Here is a 22,430-nt window from a genome sequence, read left to right as displayed (position 1 = left end):
ATTTCAGCAAATTGCTGTGCTCAGCTTGGGCCACTGATAGCATGTCACGTGTGAGAACAGTCTGTCAGAGCTTGTTTACTTAATAAAAGCAGGAAAAGTCAGATACTAGACCAACACAGAAAAACCCAACAGTAGTAACAGACATCTGGATAAAAAGCTAATTTCATTATTTCTGTCTAGAGATACGTTGCAGTAAATGCATGTGGAGATTATTTAATAAAGTACATTTCTATACTTACCATATCCAAATGGTTCCAATATCCCTCATGCCTTAGCAAACTGTAACCGAACAACAACATATAATTCTATGGAAGGAACAGACAGAAGGAGAGCATTAGAAATAAGAATTAAATTAATATGTGTACAACTAGAAAATTATAGCAATGCTGGAAGGCCAAGATGAATTCCATAACATGATCATATAAACGTGTAACAGATACACTTGGTGGATTCAATGAAGATATGATACATCCTATGGTAAATGAGAGAAATTAAAGCTATGTTAGGATAATCTGTTCCTAGGGAGAATTAAGGAGAAGAGAGTGCATGAACTCAGTAAATGCTGTGATTCTCAGACTATGGCAGTTGTCAGTCTATTTTAATATCCTGTTTTTATTGGTTACATTTTTGTTCTGTTGGGTTTGTTTGGTTTATTTTTTAGGAAAGTAATCTTACAAAACTGTGATGTGTAGGTTGGATATCCGCGTAATCTAACCAAGTAGTAAAAGTTTAAAAATAGAAATAAAGCTTCATGCATTTCATGTCACAACTGAAGGAAGGAGTAGCATGCAGGAAAGGGGAAAAGTGGTGAAGGACAGAACTGGGAATATTTAACAATGGTAACAGTGCCAGATAATTTTATTGTCAGATGCCAAGCAGGTTCTTCATCACATAAATTAGATGCATTTCAAGTAATCTGGATCATCTGTCTGGCATGTCACATATTTGGGAGATTTTTACAAGCAACAAGTATTCAAATTCTGCCACTACCTAAGCCATACTTCTGTCATTTTCAAGAGAAACTGAAAAAAAGCTAAAGCCTGATTTTAATATACTTTGTGATGGGGAATAATCTGTGTATGGTCTTTTGCTTCTGTAATAGGACAGGACATTTAGTCTATAGAAATAGTGTGTTAGATGGGACTTATTTAACTCAAGCTGAAGTTAATTTTATGATGTGTGGTTGTGTATTACCTTGGGAGAAATACCAAAAAGCAATTGTAACTGCTTCTGCATCACAGTTCTTCCTTGTTTCCTTCTTGTTCTGGAGCACGAGTGTAGTAGTTTCGTGGCAGGGAGTATTGGCCAGACAGCTCTTCTCATTTCCTTGGGACAGGAGAATTAACAGTGAAAATAGCTGTGAAAGAGTATCAACCATCAGGCTCTGCCTTGAATAAATTAGAAACATACTTTTCTAGTGTCCACTGAAGATACTGCTTTGTGACAGTTAAACTTCTCTTCTAGGTTGAACCAAAAAATCAGACCCATCAGACAATATTTGTTTTCAGAAGTGAAGACTAAAATGTTGGTGGTTTCCTCTGTTTGTGAAAAGAAGGGAGTATTCTTTTGAAGTTGTCCTCTTTGTTGTTATTAACAGGAATCTACTAATACCTCTTCTTTACTTTTTTTTTTATTCAGTTGTCGACTCAAATAAATTTTCTGTAAGGAATAACTAAATATAAACCAATATTTTATTTCCCAAGTTTACTTAAATATTAACTTTATTTTCAGCTCAAATGTATGCCTATTAGCTTTTGGGCAGGGATTAACTTTAATTTGTAGTGGTAGCTAGCCACAACTCTTCAAAGTGAGGACTTACTGTGTAAGGCACTATATAAGTTCATGGTAGATAATTCCTTTCTCAAATTGCTTAAGGTCTAATTAGATGAACAAATTGAAGGCTTTAAGAAAAATGGATGCAGGTACATTTAACATGGATATATATCCACAGGCTCCTTTTTTTTTTTAATTTGCTAGGCAACGCCACAGACCTCAGGCATTTACAGACTCATTAAGGAAAAAGGCAAAAGTTAGTATATTTTTGACCTGAGATATTAATTGTCAAGAGCCCTGTACTTAGAGGTGTTGTTTCTGTCTGTATTTTTGGTGCTTGCTGTGATCATTTTCTTTCAAATTAACTTATATTAAGATACTGTATTTTACAGGAGCGGCACTTTTGAATTTACTAATGTTACAATAGGATCGTCAGTTTAAATATATTTGTGTCCAGGAAGCGTGTATTTGAATTGGGTTGCTTTTCTTATGTGGTGAAAGGAGGTTTCTGATGTCATAAATATATATTTCCTTTTCACCACTGCCTGGCTTCTGACTTCCATCCAGAATGCGGACCAGTTAGCCTTTCCAGAGTGTCAGTCCTTATTGTCTTGTTTCATTTTTAGTCTCAACATCAATGAAGCAGGCCCATATGGAACAGCCTGCTCTTTCAGAAGCAAGTTCTTCACAAGGGTCCATACATGGTCCAAGAGAAGTCAGCAAAACCTCAGTGACTGAATTAACTTCACCAGAGGAAAAACTCACTCAAGTAGAAAATATACTTGATCTCTGGAGTGGAAGTCTTAAGGTATTTCTATTGTATGGAATCCTTAAAAATCATTCATAGATATCATTGTATTGTAGAGTGAGTGCAGGAGAAATTGCAGTGTGATTGCTGGGAGAATGGTATTTCTTGTTGTTGTTGCATATTGCGCATAAACATATATAGCATAGAATATATTGTTTCAAAAACTTCGGAATAACTGTCTCCATTAGGGATGTTCTGATATCATGATTCAATACTTCAGTGTGTCTGGTAATATTTATAGCTGTAAACAGCTTATGTAATGAAGGTATCACTGTAAATATTTGCGTCTCCTTAATTGCTGAGTGTTTTAAGATTAAAGTAATAGGGAGGAGGGAATCATTTAAACTAATTGCGTTACTGTCATCCTTTCAACTTCTCAGACAAATATTCTGACTGAACTGAAAAATTGGAAACTTAATTTGATTCAACATCACGAGCTTCAAATGAGACAAGAGAAAGAGAAACATGCCGCACATGTGAAACAATTGCAGAATGAGATGGAAAACCTGAAGGAGTTACTTCATACTTGTGAAATCTCTGTTAGCAGGAAAGATGAGGTACTCTGTTTTCATACTCTGTTTAAAATATCCACACTAAATTTTCTGGACCATCTCTTTGAACAAAATATTTTTGAAGCAAGTAACATAGAGAAGTAAATAATACATTCACACTGTATAGCAGAAAAATAATCGTTGTTGCTAAAAGGGTTGTCTGTACTAAAAATGAATGCACATTATATGTGCATACTTTGCATTGTTTGCTTCTTAAATCTAGAATCTACTCGTTTCTTATTTATTTCATGAAGATCACACGGGCTTAGGTGAGTCTATTAGCTCCTACACTTTAAAAGCCTCTAAATTTTCAATTATTAGATCGGTTTTCCTCAATTTTAAATGGGCAGCAGTCTCCTAAGTGTTGAAGAGCCTCTATTTTAGGATTCTTAGGAATTCTACATTTATACATATTCTGAAGATTGGACATTTGGAGTCTCTGATTTACACTTTCCTGCTATCAACGATGTAAACAACTTCAAAATTAACTAGTACTGTGAAAGTGGATATAAAATCTTGGCAGTTTTGCAATCACATAACATAATTGAGTCTTCTTACTGCTACCCTGAACATTTAACCTAGTACTTGAGAACATTTAATGGAGTTTGAATTTGTAATTCCTACTGACATTTTCAAAAAACATACATTGCGGGAGTTAAAATATGAATGGAGATGATGTTCTGTGTCCATTTGGAAAACAGACTAATCTTACAGACCAAGCAAATATAAATGTTGTAACATTACATGAACAGGATTAGTCTTGTACAATGTAACTAGTACCTATGTACATGGCTATTTCAGCATATACATTTCTAACATCTAATTCTGTTGGCTATCATTGTATGTCAGTTGTATTTAATGTGCCATAATTCTCAATGATATCTTGAAAGCTCTAATTTTTTTTCTGCTGCCAAAGAAATTATTTCTTCAGCCAATTTTGTAGTTCTGTTTCTAAGAAAAAAATCATTTGAATAGAAAATTACTATTGCTACCACCTGAATGGAAGGTGGCAGTGCTTCCATGCTTCCATATATCACTCCATAGTGGTCAAAACTGCTGTATCCTGATATGGATATAAACCAAAGTCCATCAGCATCACAAACATTACAAGTATTATAAATTCTTATTTCACATTGTAAATCTCAAATGCTTTTTATTTGCAAAAATATCCTAATTAACAAAAACAGACCTAGGCTAAGGCTTCTGGTGTGTGTCAGCATGTACGCAGCATCGAAAATTGACTTTTATGTTAGTATATGACACTTTTTCAATGAAAGTAATTAATATATCTATTTAATTTGCTTTCTGTTTTAATTTTAGGTATCATTCATTTCATTAATGTATGTTCAATGATTACTACTTGTAACAAATGCAATATAATGTTAACATATGTTAGCATGTATTATCATAAAATGTTGTTCTCAACAATCTTTATGCAGTAGTTAAAGTAACTTTACATTATTCCCCAAAGTCCCATGATAGGTCGCTGTTGACCATTGGAGTTGTTCATGTGTAACTGATGGCAGAGTCTAGCTTAAGAAGTTAGGCAGAAATATAGAGAAATATTCAGATTTGGTGTACCAAATTTGCATCATATCTGCCTTAATTTTTAATTGGGGAACCTCAGCTTTATGTGTACTCATTAAATTTAGAGATTGCTGGTAAAAGCCCCCAGTTGCAGTCTCTGTCCAGTAGGACATCTTGCCTCTCAAATGTTTTAGTTGCTATAAGCCTATATAATATCTTTCATGAGAACTTCTAAAGAGAGTAACAATTCTTAATAAGATTTTTCTAGTTTGTAGCAACTACTTGGCTTGTTTATTCTGCTCCGACAAGTGAAAAATCTTCTAATATAAATGTTTCTGATTTTTAAAAATTTTCTTTGAAATAATTTTCTGATGTTATGCTACAGTAACATTTAATTATGAGAAAGTAGCTCAGAAACCAGCAAATGTAGGAGGAAATAGCAATTCAGCTGAACTTCTAAAACTACACGATGGAAGTGCCACAATCTGAGTGTTGAAGCCACAAGAATTTTACTTCTGGTTTGAACTCTGATTGTTTCTTACTTGATTAGAGTAAGGGGAAGTTTCAGTAGAAAGCATCCATTAAAAGCAAGTGCTTCAAGTGAAAAATAATTGAGACATAAAGTACATTCTATTTGACCTTACAATGATCATAGCTATTGAAATAGTGTTAATATTTTTGCAGGTAATTACTAACTTGACCCAAGCATTAGAGAAGCAAAAGGAGCGAGTAGAGTTGATGAGAACGTTTACGATGTGGCGGATTCAGCATGTTAAAACCAAACAAGAGTATGTGCACAAAATAAGAATGCAATGAAAATGAAACTCTGAACTCAAAAGAGTCAGAGCTGCTGCAGTTCCTGTTACAGTTTGAAGAAATTACGGTGTTTCTATTTTGATGTGTTTGACAGTGTCAAATAACAGTTTGGAAAGATCAGCTCTAAAACGAACCTTGCTGTCAGAATACTCTCTGGAATGGGGAAAAAAAACCATTGTCTGCTGACTGTATTGAAATAGAGTAGAATAGTAGAGTTGTTTCAAAGTAGTTTTTAAACAATCCTGAAGTGTAAATTTATTCAAAAGGTGTTTTATGCTAACTATCTGCAATCTTTGTGACTGCATATTTTTTATGATTCCTGCAGTGAATCCAAATGTGCACATACCCATCAAATGGCTTCACACATGCCTGCTTACACTGCATGCATGAGGTTGTTGTTTGAGTGTCATTAAACCAACAGTAAGACCACTGTTGTGTGCAGCCTAGGAGTTCACAAACACAGTTTCTTGTGTTGGGGTCAGGAATGTGCCATGGCACGTGTGCAGAGGCAGCACTGAGCTGCTGACACTGCTTGTGTAACACTTCACTGCAGGACCTGTAACTCAGTTAAGGAGTTCCTACTGTGGTCTGTGTAATAAGCTGTAAGACAATCATCCACACTGGAGTACTGAGATTTTATCATCCCTGAACTTTTGTGTGATATGGTTGTATTTACTTCCTAAGGAGTATGCAAATAGCCTAGCGACAGACATTTCCGGACAGCTTTGATGAAGAAAGTGTGGGCAGCATGGCGCTCTGCTAGTGAAGTAAGATGGAAAGACAAAGTAGCAAGAGCCTGTCAGTTAAGGGCAGAAGATGTGTGTGTTCAGCTGACCAATGATTATGAAGCCAAAATTGCAGAGGTAAAATCAATTTTTTCCCTTCTTTTGCTCCTTCACTCCCAATCCTGTCCCTCCAAAGTATCTCTTTCTCAGAAAACCTAACAAACATGAGTATTTTCCAGCAGAACAGAGCTCCCAAGTATGCAAGAAGATCTGAATGGATCTAAGATCTCTGTTATGTTTTCAGATGTGACTTTGTTTCCCTGCATCTGATATAAAATGTTGCCTATCTGCATGCACAGATGAAATAAACTGGACTTTCTTCAAACGAGGCAAATCTCTGTTTGCCTACCGGTGGGAACACCATTAGTTTTCTAACAGCTTCCTGTTAATATGGGCTATGCATTTTGAGGTCTTAATAAAGAAGACAGTGGGAATAGAAGACCATTCTTATTACGAATGGTCATGATGAGTACAATTTTTTTTTTTCTGTAATAGCTACTCTGTTAAAGGCTGAAATTAAGTTTGATTTTTCTTCAGCTTGCCAATTAAGCTTCTTAAAGAATTTTTAGATCTTAAGATGAGATTGTCAACGTGTGCATTGGTACATGCTAAGTAACAGTTTTAAAATACAACTTTTAAGAGTTTTGTATTTCAGCAAGAAATTAAACCTTGAACTTTAAGAACAGGCTTACCAAATGTGTCTTAACAGCACAAAAACCATAAGTAGCAACTTGCTCTGTTCTTTTCTCAGCATTTTTAGTTTTTTACAGTATCTAGAGAAGAGAGATTGGTGATGAAAATTTACCCTATATTTAAATTGTCTGAGAACACTCGCTCTTCTGTTGAATGAGCCCATGTTTCTGCAGTTGTGCCCAGATGCCAACTTCTAAAAGACAAAAGCTTGCAAGATACATTTCTGCTTAGGTAGGGTTTTGAATACAGTCTTGTCCTTGATATGTTCTAGTACTAATATTGTGCTGTATTACAGAGAAACTGCAGTGAGCTTTTCATCTCCAGTGAAGCAGAGATTTTTAAGTGAAAATACCTTTGTAAATACAGTAAATAATTTTTAAAGTTAATTGATGAATATGTAGTTTGCATTCAGAAGTAAGAGAGAGCTGTTTCCTCATTCTGTTTCGTAGCTAACTGCTGCTTTGGAACAGAGGAAAGCTGAGATTCTGCGACTGCACAGTGAAAGAGATCACTATGAAGACACCATGAAGAAAGCCTTTATGCGTGGTGTAGTGCTTTGAATCTGGAAGCAATGTCCATGTTTCAAAGCAAGGACAGTAGGCCAGATCCTGGTTAGTATGAATAGCAGCTTTAATCTGGTTGTGTGTGTGCATTTTTGTTGGATTTGTTTGGGATTTTTTGTTTGTTTTAATGGAGTTTCTTTTCTCTTTTTTTTTCATTTGAGAATCTGTGGCAATTCAGAGTTTATTAAACTTTTATTGCTTTAAAATGTCCTGTTGAATATGTTGAGAAATACTCTGATGCTGAACTTCGTACTGCTGTAGCTAAAAGTAGGAATGTGTTCTCTTCATCCCACATTGCTGAGAGAGTAGTAACCTGCAGCTGAAGGCAGAACGAGAAGTCAAAGGTGGCAAACTTCTTAAAACACCAGGTTATGGAGCAGTGAGGACAAAATCCTGAAAATTCCTTTATGCTCTGGAATCTCAGTGTGCAATGAATCATCTTTACCCAGCTCTCCCTTCTTTTTTAATCTTGCTTTTGAATGTAAAAAGGGCAAGCAAATCTCTCATGTTCTGTATTTAGTTGTAACTCTGTGCCAGAACAGGAAACACCAGTCTATTTTTAGCAGCAGCATACTCGTAAAACCTGTAGCTACACAGGGAAGAGCTGCACATGCTTAATGATGTAATGAAATCACCCCCTCAGAGTGAGACAATCTGTAGCAGTGGGAACATAATCGTGCTGGTGCAGCAACCTACGTTAAAGAGAAAATAGCTGTGCTAGCAGGAGTGTCACAGCTATGCATGTGGCTCAACAACCAGCTGTACTGGCAGCCGTGGTTAATAGCCTTAGACAAGTAACTTCAGTTGTTAAATTTAACAGTCTTACACAGAAGTTTCTGAACTACTTTAGAAAAATTCTTCACCAAAAAATGTAGCTCGGAAGAGGAAATAGTAACCTGAAGAAAATGGAAGAGGATACTTACCTGAGCAGCTGTCGAAGCCTGTTAAACATAAGTGGTATTTGTGTAGTTCCTTAGGAAATTAATATGACATCAGGTAAGTGTAGTAGCTGTGTGCTAGTAAAAACATAGGATCAGTATTTGTAGACTGTTAAGAATGAATGATTTCTTTAAGATACTGAGTTTGGGAATAAAATTACAGGGCATTTCCCAGGTACTTTTTTTTCACTAATTAGTACTTTTGTACTAATTAAGAACTATTCTATCTTGAAGCTTTATCCTTTATTTGTTTGTTTATTGTTTTCAAAAAACATGCAACAGACAACAGGTCTCCCTGATAATGAAGGGTAACTGATTCATGTGAAAGCATTGTTTCTGTAGACCTATAAAAATGAGGGTAAATAGTAAGGAAATGAAGAAAACTGAGCTCTAGAACAGTTGTGACCAACCCCTGAGTTTCATGGATCAAAGATTTTGCTTGATTTTTACCAAGAAGCTGGAACTGATACTCTAGACCAGAGCAAGACCTAAAGATTTTGCTGTGCTGGATGTTAGGCTACCCATAACTTATTTATTTGTGTATCTGCTATCATGCTGTTTTAATCAGGCTTCATAACATCTCACAGACTGTGTTTCAGTCCTAAGCAGGTCATCATCTTCCACCACCTCTTGTACCACGTTCTCCCCTGCCCTAGGCTTACTATCTTTTTCTTGCTACAGCCAGATGTGGTTTTAATGAAGTTAGTTACATAATTATTTAATATGGTTGAACAACCGTCGATCTGCGTTCTTGATCAGGTAGAACAGTGATCAGGACATCAGAAGACTGCAAACATCAGAGAAGATGATTGTGATTTGTTTCTAGTCTTTTAATCTGTGGGTATCAAAACTTCATGTGCCAGAATCAGTCAGCAATTATAAATTTATATGAACACTGCAGTGCCACCTACTGTCATTGTATATAAAAGCAGAATTTCACCCCTTTACAAATTTATTATTAGGTTATTTTAACGTACAATTAATATACACACAATATACAGATAACATACATATCGTATATCATTATACTGCATTTATTAGTAGTGTGCATGTATCACAGCCTTAATGGCTTCATAATATTTAGTGTCAGTGTTGATGGTGTAAATGTTATCTGCCTAATTTGCTGACTTTCTTTTTAATTAATAATATATCAAGATTATTTTAACCTTTTTATGTATTTAGAAGAACACTGAAGCCAAAAAATTCATAACTTTTTGCTTATAAAAATCCTAACACTGTTTTTCTTCAGTAGCATAGATCAGATCTGACTAGTCTATAACTGTGTATTGGTCCTGTCTGTGCTTAAGCTTAATGTGTGTGTACATACATAGATATGTAAGAAATGTATATTTTGGCATTCTTTTACTCTTGACATCTACAAGTATTGCACAGATTTGAAGCACATTCCTTTTATTTTTCCTCCGTATTTCAGCTAAGAATGAAAAAAAACCAAACACGACTACCACACAGTGTCACTCTAGTCCCTGGAATGAGCAAATTTCTCTCATCCTGGAACTCCTGCTGGCATCAGCTGCTTCAGAAATAGGAGAGTAAATAAGAATACCTCTCTCTTCTTCCTTTAATAAAGTCTGTATTCTAAAAGGAAAAGGCTGGAACTGCTTGGAAAAGAGACTGGGCTTATGTCTGCAGATCTGGCATCCCCAGTGTCTGCATTTTAAGATAAAAGTATCCCAGATGGATTTTGTTCAAGCTTAAGCTTACCCAGCCTACCCTCGTAGGGACATGAGAGCTATAGGGTGCCTGTAGATTGTCCCAGCCAGGATGAGGCCACTGTCCAGCAGTTATATATGGGGATGAGATGCTGCTGCTAATGTGTAACATTTTATTTTACTACCAGTAAGCCCCCTTAAAGATCTTGTGCTCTCAGAGAAGTCCAGTATGACCTTTGTGTTTTCCTCTTTGTACCGGTTTGGCCAAATTTAGAAATATGTCCTCTGAGAGAAGGCACAGCCACCCCTCCCCACACCAGGTTTGGGAAAAATAAATTTTCCTCGAAGGAAAGTGAAGGAGATAAAACTATTTATTTACCAAACACACGGGAAAAGGATAATAATGCTAAATAATAAAATCTGTCACTGTGGAGAATAAAACCTGGGAAAGTGTTGGAGTCCTCCCTTTGGTCTCAGAGCTGGGGCTTGGCCAGGCCAGGCCCTCTGTGCCCGGTGGAAAGTCCTCCAGATGTGCTCTGAGGTTGAAGAGTCCAGTAGAAAAGGGAGAAAATCGAAATTCCAGGGAAAGAAAAGCAAAGTCCAACTCTCAGTCTCTCTCGGAGAAAAAGAAACTGAACAACTGGCCAAAAGCTGACTGGAAGCAGCAAGCGGGTGCTCCTCGCTCCTGCCGCAGCTGAAAAAAATCTATCTCTGTGTGACCTTGAACAAGCTGCAAACTGCTTTGAGAAAGTTTTGCTCAGTTTTCCTTCCCCCTCTCAGGCTCAGTTTAAAGGCATAGAAAAGCACAAGAATTAATTTCTGGGTATAGGGCAGCAATATGGGATACACATCACAAAGTCACCCCAAGACACTATCTAAACTGGGTCTTAGGATAAGAGCACCTCCTGCACACTGGTTTTAGTTCTGGCAAGCAGTAGGAAGAACCTCAGTTCTTTGCACTACAAGTAGGTGACATGTGCCACGGGGATGTTGAGACATAACTGAGAAACAAGCCCCTTGAAAAGCATTTACAAGCACCTCAAACGATGGGTAAAATACAGGAATGTTTGTTTATATCTGCCTACCTACCTACCTACCTACCTACCTCTATAAAGAACAGCCTGATCTTTTTTATTCTATTCTACAAAATCCCAAAGAAATACTAAAATTTTTATTGTAATGTATCTTCCCCCATATCCCCACTCCTTAGGGTTAGCTAGATTATGTGCTGATCCCATTACTTTTTGTTTCTAATAGTAGATGCAGGAAGCAGGAGAAATGATAATGCTCCCACTGATGCAGGAAGGCCACCTCCTTCACAGTATAATCCGCCCTCACCACCACCTCCACCAGCAGCTTCTCTTCAGATGGAAGGCATGGTAAGCATGTAGCTGGAACAGAATTGTATTTGCTAGTGACAAAAAAGAAACTCCCTGGTTTGGGCTTTTTTGAAGAAAGTCCAAGTCTAAAAGGAAACCTGCAGGTGTGTTCAGACTGCACTGTGAAAATGAGGTGACTGGGACACAGCTGCTGTGGCTTGCTGTACTTTCATTAAGCTTTTTTTTTATTTTAGTGAAAATGCATTAAACTAATGAAGACAAGGTCACTACAATAAACATCATTTGCTCTCTAAGGTTCTCTCTGGAAAAAAGCTGTTAAGAGGTTTTTTTTTAAAAAAACCTCTGAATTTAATGTACTCTGAAAAGATGAAAAGCTGGCTTGACTTAAAACTTCTTTTTTAGGGGGGGTAACACATATAGACATTGAGGGAACTCACCTTATTGTCCTATCATATCAACTTAGCCAGATCATCATCTAGTGGCATGATTGTTCTGGAGCTGCCCTGGAGCCATCCTGAAAACCTTGCCACTGTAGAACAGTATCATGTTGGAGAGTAGGTTAAAACAGAGATGATGTGCATGCCTCTCTCCTGATTTTTAATTCTAAGAGTGACAAATGTTATTCACACAATTTCTACTATTTTTAGACAAGTAATTTTAAATTAGACAATTAACAGTAACACTAGAGGTAAGATATCTGCAAAGACATTACAATTAAAAGGGTAATTGGGATAGTCAAAAAACTGACTGTCTAAGGAGTAAAATTGTATTTTTTAGAAAGTAGTACTCATTCTTTGTAAACTCTGGTTTCATTTCAGTTTTCTAGCCACCTGGCTCATGGAAGCACTCCTGAGACCAGGCTAGATGCTGATTCTCCAGGAATCATCAGTAGCACAGCAGGATCTGGTGTGACATCAACTCAAAAACTGGTAACGCGCTAAAATTAACTTTTTTTCTTCTTTTAAGGCATATTCATAACAAATACTAGTTTGGGTATTGTTATTTGTGCATTTCTCAGAGCAACACAGGTATGTAGTTGAGGGCACTGCCATAGAGTTTACATGGCAGTACAAAGACACTAGCTTGCAAGTGCTCATTTATGTCACATAAACCCATTTATGCTAGGAGCAGTTTTAAATTCTTTGTAGGTAGGGCAGTATGGCAAAATGAGGAATAGGAGAGTGCATGTACACTTAGCTATAGTGCAACAGGAACAATCAGTGTTTGACTTGATAACCTTTTGTTATGGACAGTGCTTTGTCTTGTTGTACTGCTGTTTGAAATTTCTGTCATTCCCTTTTCTATGCTTAGTGCTAAACTGCCCTCCTTTTCTAGCACTTGATACAAGTTGCTATCAGCTGTCAGAGAAAGATGCATTATTGTACACATGGGAGCTTTTTTATTTTCTGTTCTGTCATTGCTAGAAAGGATTTCCACAGTGGCAGAAGTACCTTCAGCTGTCACTCAAGCATGCAGTTGGTGAGCAAAGCTAAACTATCCATGCTGCTTGATTTTTGTCAAATTAGTCTTACTTCCCTCAGGACAGAAGTCATTTGCTTGAAATGCTGTCTCATTCTTAGGAGTCGAAAAAAATTGAGTCATCCTGGCTGCAGCCAGGTGGAGCAAATTCAGTCCTGTGTAATGTAACTGGATTACCTGCATCATCACAAGTTCCATTTAGGCATGTGGCAGATAAAACTGAGCAGAAATCCTAGAGCATTGTAATTATTATGTTTAGAATTTTTTACCAATTAATACTTGATTTATTTATAGCCCATGGCAAAAGTAATAACATCTGCACAACAGAAAGCAGGAAGAACAATCACTGCTTGAATCACAGGCCGAGCTGATACGGGACAAAGATCCAGAGCTTCTGGGAGTTTAGCAGTGATGGGAGTTGCTCCACCCATGAGTTCAGTCATTGTTGAGAAACATCATCCGGTCACTCAGGTAAATCAGGTTATGCTTCTTATAGTATTTTTATTACAACACATCTGGTAATAGTTTGAAGAAAAATTACCTTGTGAAGAGGTATTAGACAAAGCTCAGACTTGAGGCCTGTTGAAAATAGCAAACAGTACTTACTGTCTATGTGTAGAAGGCACTGGTGAGGAGATGTTTAACCCCAGCCAGCAGCCAAGCCCCATGCAGCCACTCACTCACTCCCCCACCAGAAAGATCAGGGAGAGAATTGGAAGGGTGAGAGCTGGAAAACTCATGTGTTGAGAAGAAGACAGTTTAATAGGGAAAGCAAAGGCTGTGCACACAAACAAAGCAAAACAAGGAATTCATTCACTGCTTCCCATGGGCAGGCAGGTGTTCAGCCATTCCAGGAGAGCAGGGCCCCATCACACATAATGGTTACTTGGGAAGACAAAACTCAAATCACTCCAAACATTCCTCCTTCATTCCCTCCTTTATAAACTGAGCATGGTGCCACAGGGTCTGGAATATCCCTTTGGTCAGTTGGGGTCACCTGTCCTGGCTCTGTCTCCTCCCAACCTCCCAACCACTGCATGGCAGTACCAAAAGCAGAAAAGGCCCCCATTTCCTGCCATGACTCACAGCCCTGTGGCACACTGCACATAGCTTTCAAGAATTTGGGCTATTAAGAGAAAGTAATACTTAAACTGTATGTTCGTAGGAGATTAGAGATTCAGTGTGGTAATTACTTCATTAAGAACAATTTCTGGATTGAGATTTTGTGACTAGTGTGACAAGGAATGCACCTGAACTAGTGTAACAAACACTGATTTCTAAAAATGTAGTAGGTGTGACAGCCCTAGAGATATATTCTGTATACCCTTTCTGCAAATAAAAACCTAAGTGGAAGTCAAGTATTTCTCTTGAGTTAATTTGAGAGGGGAGAGAGTTTACCTTGATTAAAAGCAACTGTTTGTTACACTAAGGTGGCTAGTTTTATGGGCAGAAAATTAATTCTTGATAAAATTGCAAACCTTTTCTTTTCAAAGACCTTTCAGAGACTGCCTCATAGCAAATACTAAGCTTCAAAAGTAAAGTTGGCATGATTAAATTAGCACTACAGGGGGAAATTGTGAGCAGTATGGTAAAAAACTGAAACAAGCCAACCTTGAAGTAAGATTGAAGTGATAAAACCTCAAGATAATTAGTTAACTGGAAGTTTAGCACGTTATATTCGGAAAAGTGTATTACAGATAAGAAAGGAAATTACCCTTTCTGATAAATGACCATTTATTTTTCCCTTTTTGATAAGTGTATTTCAGTTTGCTGGATTGCATATGTTTCTTTCTAAACTACGTCTCACCTAGAGCTATTTTAATGGGAATTTTTTGTGCCATTAAGTGTTTTGATGTATCTGATTACTTTTCAGCAAACCATATCACAAGCCACTGCTGCTAAATATCCTCTAACTGTGCTGCGTTCTTCTGGCTCTACCACTTCGAGACCTGCAGGACAAGCTGGGCGAGTGCTTCAGGGCCAAACCCATGCCAGTGTTTAGTCAATAAAAGTTGTTGACTGATTGACTGTCTTTCTCACCAGTAGGGGTTTTTAATCAGGGTACCTCTTCCCAGTTGTGGTGGTTTGGTCCAAAATACTCATTACTGTTTATCTTCTGTGAGATAGGAATTAGGAGAAATGCAAAGCAGGCACCAAACTTGAAAGAATTTAAAGGCGTTTATTTAACAGACCTAAAAGAAGAAAGAAAGTTATACCACCTTCAGAACTCTCCTCTTCCCCCCACCTTCCTCCTTTCTCCCACTGACAATGTAAAAAGACAACCCTTAAGATGTTCAGTCTGTTTACCACTGCCATAATAACCTTGTTTAGTCCATTTAGAAAGAGAAGTCTCTTTGTGCTCATGCTATGACAACATTATCATGAGACAGCCACCTGGGTTGGTTCTCTGCTCGCATGTGAGTCCCTTCCCCCAACTTGCACCTTTTCCCGCAACTGCTTTCGAGGGTCCACTCTTGAAGTTTTTTGGGGTACAATTTTAAGGTTGAGCCGTTCAGAAATAAAAACAGAGGCCCTTCTCCTTCCCTGGGAGCAAAGGGTCTTCCTCATCTTCATTGTTAGGACTATCTCTGGGAGCACCTCTAGGAACTGAGGTTTTCTCCTTTTCCATTTGGAGCAAAATTCCTCATCAGGTTCATCTCTAGGGACTGAGGTTTTCTCCTTTCCCAGTTGGAGCAAAAGTCCTCATCTGGTCCATCTCCCCCTGTCCAAAATTCTCATGAAATTACAGCTGCGTCAGCATCTGCCTATCTCAGCGCAGGTGCTTTTGCTTACGAGTTGAACACTCCACCCCCCATATGGAATTCATGGAATTACAATGGGATACTCTGATGTATCATAGCTTCACAACAGAATTTCAGCTTTAAGCATCTCCTCTCTCTCTTCCCTAGGGTTTTTAGCTCTTCACAGCAATAAAAGGGTTAATCTCACCTTGGCCTTGCAGCTGGAATGTTCCTTATCGCTGTTGGTCACCTGACCTCTGCTGGACAGAGGTGCCGCTTTGCTGAAATCTTGGCCGCAGTGGGGTGTGGGGGGGGGGGGTGGTTCTGAGCCGCTCTGGCTGCCCACAGCCCTGCTGGGGGGGTCATCCTGGAGATGTGGCCTGGCCCGAGCAGGGCCTGGGCTGGGCCCACTGGCCCCTGCACGGGCCCCGCAGCCACCTGACCCAACTCCGGAAACAAGAGAGAGCTTGGGGGGGGAGGTTTGCCTATTCTTAAGTGTGGATCACAGAGGTGGTCACAACTTTAAGTGGCTTAGAGAATTGTCCATATTCAAACTGGCCAGCTGATAGGTTCTATCAGGTCATAGATGAAATAGTAAGCATCCCTTTGCAAGGACATCACCTCCGGGACTATGCTTGCTAACCTATGACACTGAGGCAGGTTGGAACCACTGAGGACATCAACACCAGGACATTAACACCATGTCGAGGGCACGTTTGAAGAGCAGAGAAATCAAGTGCCCTTAAGCACAAGTGGCAACGAACTGATTTTGTTTCTTTTAAGGCTGGTACAGAAATAAAAGTGTTCAGCAGGTGAACAGAGTAGGCTGTTCACAGGTGCCTTTAGAAACCAGAAACTCCACCAATAAAAACCCAACCTCCAGGATTTCAACCCTGCTTTCTCAACACTGGACGTGGCACTCAGTGCCATGGCCTGGTTCTCAGGGTGCTGTTAGGTCATGCATAAAGTAGACTTGGTTGGCTTTTGCATGGTGAGTTGTTGAGGATTCAAATGATAAATTAATAAAATAATTAAGTACATATTCTGGTTTCTTAAAGGTGGTTGGTTAGTGTTAAATTCAAAGTTCTTTGTTACAAATAGGTTGCCTGTCTCAGTGATGGCTTTTAACACTACTGATTGTTTACACCCCTCAAGTAATAGTTACAATAATTATATCGAAGGTTATCAGTGATAGATCTAAGTGGGATGTTTCTATAAACCACTTGTTATTAAATTAGTTAATGTTCTAATGTTTCATGGAAAAGTTCAGAACCTTGTTGTGTCTCCCTTCCAGAAGCTGCAGCGGTTAAGTGTTGATATTAACAACTCCCAGACTATTTTTATACCCCCTCTGAGGGACTGTAACCCCACACCACGGCAACCATGAATGCAAATGAGGGACTTTTCCTGCCATTCTGACCATCACCCCAAGGACTGAGCCCGAGTAACCCCGAGCCATTGCATACAGAGCATTACCTCATCAACCACCGGACCCAGTCAAGTGAAGCCTCGTGGGTTGCACTGTGGGCTGGACTGTGGGTGGATCTGGGAGGGAACAAAGCTTAGAAAAATCGAACTCCTCCAGAGGGAGTGTCCTTTCTCCTTGGACTGGGCGCAGGTGAGAGCCGGCGCTGTAATTCTCGGTCCAAGTCTCACCCTAGAGACCGTAATAAATATTCCTGCCTTTGGAATGGCTAAAGCCAACAGAGTGCTGTTAGATTGCTGGCCTAGGGTTCATAGCCGGTACGGCTCAAAGGTCTTTTATCTCCGTGCCCGGGATTTCTAAATTTCTAAATTTTAAATCTTTTCATTTCTGTAATAATTTCTGAATTTCCTCATGTTCAATAAATTACTTTTTTTTTTGAGGACATTCAAGAGTTGTTTCTTTTTAATAACAGTTAGGTCATGGCTTTTTTACCCTGCAGGTGACACACGAGGGCCGTCAGGGGTGACCGAGTGTCCCCTGCAGTGACCAGGTCTGGCCACGCCCCTTTCCTTCGTTGGCCACGCCCCTTTCCTGGTGTGGCCCCTCCCCTTTGACCATAAACCGCCCCTTCGGCTGAGGCTCCGCCCCCACGCGCCCTCCGCAGCTCTCATTGGCCGGTGGCGTCCCCTCGCGCCTAGCGCCACCTCTCATTGGCTGGGGGCGTCGCCTCGTGCCGGCTGCGGTTTGCCATTGGCTGCGGGCGCCGCTGTTATTGTTATTGCTGTTACTGTAAACGGGAGCGGGCCGGGTGTCACCTGTCACCTCTCGTCCCCTCTTATCGCCACGTAGCGCATCTTATCGCCTCTTGGCCCTTCTTATCACCTCTCACCTGTTATCTCTTTGCCCTTCTGACTTCCTATCATCTCTTGCCACCTGTCCCCTGTCCCCTGGCGCCGCTCTCCTGCCGGAGCTCGATCGTCGCTCGCTCGCTCGGTCCCTGCCCGGGCCATGTCACTGTGCGGCGGCCGCGGGCTGCCCGGGCTGGCGGCCATCTCCCCGCTGCCCTCGCCCGGCACAGCCCCTCTCACGCCGCTGGACAAGGGTGACCCGGCGGGCTCCGCCAGGTGAGGGGGTGGCCGAGGGGCAGCGGCTGGGAGTGGCTTTGGCCGCCGCCGCACGCGGGACTGCCCCGACGTGACACGGCTGCTCCGCGCGGGGCTCGGCGGCGGGGCCGTGCCAAAGGGGGCTGGGACGCTTTGGGGATCCCCTGCTGCAGCTCCTGCCCCCGGCCCGGCAGGGCAAGAAGGGGCGAGGGCCAAGCGGGGCGCTGACACTGCCCCGTCCTGACCGCCCGCAGGCACCGGGACACCCCGAAGCGGGGCCACGGCGGGCTGCCCCTGCCGCGGCTGTGGCACACGCTGTCCCCGCAGCCGGTGGCCTCGGACTGTCGCCGCGACTCGGTCTCTTGCCAGTCCCCGGGTGAGGTGAGGGATGGGGCTGCTCCGTCCCCAGGCGCTGCCCGGGCCTGGGGTCCTGCAGAGGGTGTTTGAAGGGGACAGGGATGTGGCGGGAGGGCTTGGCCGAGGGGCTGGCGAGGGGCTCGAGGCGGGGGAGCTCGTGGGGAGGGATGGGCGGGAGCCTAGAGCTGCGCTCCCCGGGGCTCAGCCGGGAACCGCTGCGGTGACAGCCTGCTCCGGGGGACACGCGACATTCCATGGGGAGCGGTGCTCGCAGGGCCGTTGGCACCCGCCTGGTGGGGGACTCCGTGCCCGGCCCCGAAGTGCCCAGGGCTGGGGGAAGGAGGCCGATCCCCGCAGCGGGGCTACTAGCCCAGTGCCTTGTTCCCGCAGGACTGGAGCCAGACTTCCCCACGCAGCAGAAGCCCGCGGCCGCACAGGAAGTGAGCGGCCCCATGCCCGTGTCCTCCCGGGGACACCCCCTGTCCCTCCCCCGCGCAGCAGGGCCCGGTCTCAGCCTTGCTGGGGGCTGTGCATCCAGCTGTGAGCCCCAGTCTGTGCCTGGGGGGTGGCAAGCTGGGCCACCGCCACTGACCCCATCTCTGCTCTCTCCACAGCCTCCAGAAAACGATTCCGGCGTTCGGGAGAGCTCTCAAAGAGTAAGTGGAGGGGGTCTGTCCCTGCCGCAGGACATGAATGCCGGGCTGTCCCCGTGCCCAGGCTGTCCCTGTCCCACAGCCAAAAGCCAGGCTGTCCCCGTTCCCCCTGCTGGGGTCCCACTCAGGCCGTTGGTGTTTCCTCAGAGCCTGGAGGTGGTTTTGCCCCAGGTCCCTTTGGGGAGCTGTGACAGCCCCGGGGAGGTCTCACCCCACCCTGAGGATGTGGGGGACAGAGGTGACAATGGCAGAGAGGTGGGACTCAGCGGCCCAGGCCACCTGCTGTCATTTGATCCTTTCCTCTGCCGGCTCTTGCAGCAGGAAGCTCCTTCGGCAGAGGATGCACTCGTTGCCGGTGAGTGCTGGAGGCTGTGCAGGGCTGAGCAGAGCGAGGCAGGATCCTGCCGATTCCCTGGGCGAGCCGGGACGAGGAGGATGGAGGCAGGAGAGGGGGCAGGGCTGGTGCGCACCTCTCACCGCTGGCTGTCCCACAGCCGTGGCAGCGGGATGGCAGCCGTGTCCTGAAGGACATCTCGCAGCTGCAGGAGCGCAGGACAGAGCGCGGCGGCGCCGGAGGGAGCCCGAGGATGAGGTGAGGGGGGCAGCGAGAGCTGGGGGGCAGGGAGGGGACAGAGGGGTGCTGACGCCGTGTCCCCCCTGCTGCAGGAGGGCTTTGTCGCCAAGAAGCTGCAGAGGCCGGGCCAGTGGAGCCACGGGGCCGCCAGGAGGGAGCCCCTTGCCAAGAGTCCCTGGGCCGCATCAGAGCTGCTGGTGAGAGAGGCTGGAGGGCTCGGGAGGGCAGCAGCGATGGGTGATGCCGGGGCTGCACGCATGGGAGCTGCCGCTCCAAGCTCCCCGCGTGGCCTGGAGAGCTGCGGAGGTGGGAGATGGCCGGGCCGGGGGTCACGGGGACACCCCGTGCGTCTGCAAAGCTGGAAGGCACCGGGAGGTGGATGGAGCTCGCGTATGGGATCCGTGCCTGCCTGCGGGTGGGAAGCAGCTGGCAGGACTTGTGCCCCTTTCACGATCTCCTCTCTGCCTGTGCCCCAAGTCTCCCCAGCTGCTGCCCTGGCAGAGCGATGCCACCGTGCCCCAGGAGAAGGAGAACCTGGTGACCACGCCAGTGATGAGGAAGGAGGAGGCAAAGCTGGTACGTGGGAGCCTTTGGGAAGCGGATAGAGCCCCACAATCCCCTCTTGGGGTCTCCACTGGGGGGCCTGGGGCCGCTGGTTGGTGAGCAGCAGCAGCCCAGAGACTGTGGGCTTGTCTTGGTCACGGGAGTGGGAGCCTTGGCCGCTGCCCTGCTGGTGCTGGGGCTTGCCAGAGCGCCAGGCAGCAGCGGGGCTCTCCCCACAGCGTCCGGGGAAGCGCAGCCAGTGCCGGCAGCTGTCCCGCTCGCCCTCGGAGCCGGGCAGTGTCCCCAGGCCCGTCCTGAAGCGGGGACAGCTATCGGACAGCGACAGCCCTGTCGAGGCCAAGCGGCAGAGGAGGGTGGCCGGCAGCCCTGGCCAGGAGGCGTCGGTGGAGCCGGTGGGTGCTGGGGATGGTGTGGGGTGAGACCCAGCCTGTCCCTGGCGGGCCTGGGCCCCGGCCCGGCTCTGGCAGAGCCGCTGCTGACATCTGGGGGTGTCTCTGGGTGGTGCCTCGGCAGGGAGCGTGGCTGGAGCCTTCCCGGTCCGCCCGGCTTGAGGAGATCGAGAACCTGCTGGCCAACGATGACCAGGAGCTCATCGGGGACTTCTCCAAGGTAGGGCCACGAGGATGGGGCAGGTGTGGGGGTGCCCCCATCATTCTGAACGGGGAGCATGGCTGGAGCCCCGCAGCGCTGTGAGAGCCCAAAGCGAGCTGGTGGCCCTTGCTTGCCAGCCTGCAGCATCCCTGCAGTGGATGAAGAGCCCCATGACCGCTCCTCTGGTCCATCCGTGTGGCACAGCTCCGTCTATGTGGCCCTTCCCCTCCCGCGGGTGCACAGCTGGCCGCTCGGGGGCTTCTGGGCTGGGGGGACAGGTTGCAGGCCTGGGAGGTGTCCTTGGAATGGGGCTGAGCCCAGAGCCTGTCTGTTCCAGCCTCACCTCCTGCCGACGGTGGAGGGCAAGGACCCGGGCCTGAAGTACATCTCCCCTGAGACGGTAAGGGGGCTGCAGCCCCTCCCGGCCCCCCCGAGGGGCTGCCTGCCCGCTCTCCCCCTGTCCCCCGTGTGTCCCCCCCTTTGGTGACGCGCTCCCCCCGCAGCTGGCGGCGGTGCTGACGGGGCACTTCAGCAGCTGCATCGAGAGCAGCATCGTCGCGGACTGCCGCTATCCCTACGAGTACGAGGGGGGCCACGTCAAGGTCAGAAGCCCTCGTGGCCCTGGGGCCGGGAGGAAGGGCGGTGTCCGAAGCCAGGCACCCTCAGAGGTGCTGAGCCCACGGCGAGGGTCGAGCAGCCCCCCCGGAGGGCACTGAGCCGCCGGTGGGGTGGAGCAGCCCCTGTGCAGTGCCGAGCTACCCCCTGAAGGTTGATTCGCAGCTGCAAGGAGGAGGGTGACGGTGTCCCAGTGCCGCGGGTGACGGTGCTGGTGGGGGAGGCTTGGGGGCAGCGTACTTGAGTCGCTGCAGAGAATGAAATGGGACACTGAGGGGGAAAAGGCGCCTTCTCTGCCTCCGCAGGGCGCTGTCAACCTGCCGCTGCAGCGGGACGTGGAGGAATTGCTGCTGGAGCAGCCCATCGTGCCCCTGGACGCCAGCAAGAGGGTGATCGTCATCTTCCACTGCGAGTTCTCTGTTGAGCGGGGGCCCAAAATGTGAGTGATGGCCCGGGGGGCAGGCTGGGCTCTGCCAGCCCCGGATCCCGGCACGGGGGTGATGCCGTGCGTTTTGTCCGTGGCACAGGTGCAAGTTCCTGCGGGAGAGGGATCGCTGCTGCCACGAGTACCCCCAGCTGCACTACCCCGAGCTGTACGTGCTGAAGGGCGGCTACCGGGAGTTCTTCTTTCAGTTCCCGGTGAGTGCCGTCCCCGTGTCCCCTCGGTGGCAGGCGGTCGGTGCCGAGAGGGAAGAAGTGGCGGGGGCACACGGCGGTGGGGAGGGGCAGCTGTGGCTCTGAGCATCCTCGCCGCCACGGGGGGATCTCCAGGGCCGGGGGCTGCTGTGCTGCGGGGGCTGACGGAGCCGTGCCTTGCAGAGCCACTGCGAGCCCCGGGACTATCGGCCCATGCGGCACGCCGC

At 45.1% G+C, this 22,430-nt stretch overlaps 1 protein-coding gene and 1 pseudogene across 1 annotated transcript in view; both read left to right on the top strand.

Moving 5' to 3' along the window:
* LOC104693182 overlaps nt 1-22,430 on the top strand; it is a 51,131-nt pseudogene that overhangs the window by 14,219 nt on the left and 14,482 nt on the right.
* The window catches only part of LOC104693213 (M-phase inducer phosphatase 2-like), a 5,353-nt gene continuing 736 nt past the window's right edge, over nt 17,814-22,430 (top strand). Inside the window, exons 1-14 of the mRNA XM_039567588.1 lie at nt 17,814-18,234; nt 18,468-18,594; nt 18,961-19,226; nt 19,542-19,578; nt 19,718-19,815; nt 19,890-19,994; nt 20,275-20,373; nt 20,580-20,753; nt 20,875-20,970; nt 21,290-21,352; nt 21,456-21,554; nt 21,873-22,006; nt 22,095-22,206; nt 22,387-22,428. Coding sequence (XP_039423522.1) covers nt 19,023-19,226; nt 19,542-19,578; nt 19,718-19,815; nt 19,890-19,994; nt 20,275-20,373; nt 20,580-20,753; nt 20,875-20,970; nt 21,290-21,352; nt 21,456-21,554; nt 21,873-22,006; nt 22,095-22,206; nt 22,387-22,428 — 1,263 coding nt within the window. The 5' untranslated portion in view covers nt 17,814-18,234; nt 18,468-18,594; nt 18,961-19,022. The remainder of the gene's footprint in view (nt 18,235-18,467; nt 18,595-18,960; nt 19,227-19,541; nt 19,579-19,717; nt 19,816-19,889; nt 19,995-20,274; nt 20,374-20,579; nt 20,754-20,874; nt 20,971-21,289; nt 21,353-21,455; nt 21,555-21,872; nt 22,007-22,094; nt 22,207-22,386; nt 22,429-22,430) is intronic.

Source organism: Corvus cornix, chromosome Z (assembly GCF_000738735.6).
Source record: "Corvus cornix cornix isolate S_Up_H32 chromosome Z, ASM73873v5, whole genome shotgun sequence".
Lineage (NCBI taxonomy): Eukaryota > Metazoa > Chordata > Aves > Passeriformes > Corvidae > Corvus > Corvus cornix.
The sequence above is the reverse complement of the archived record's forward strand: the minus strand, read 5'-3'. Positions and strand labels throughout refer to the sequence as shown.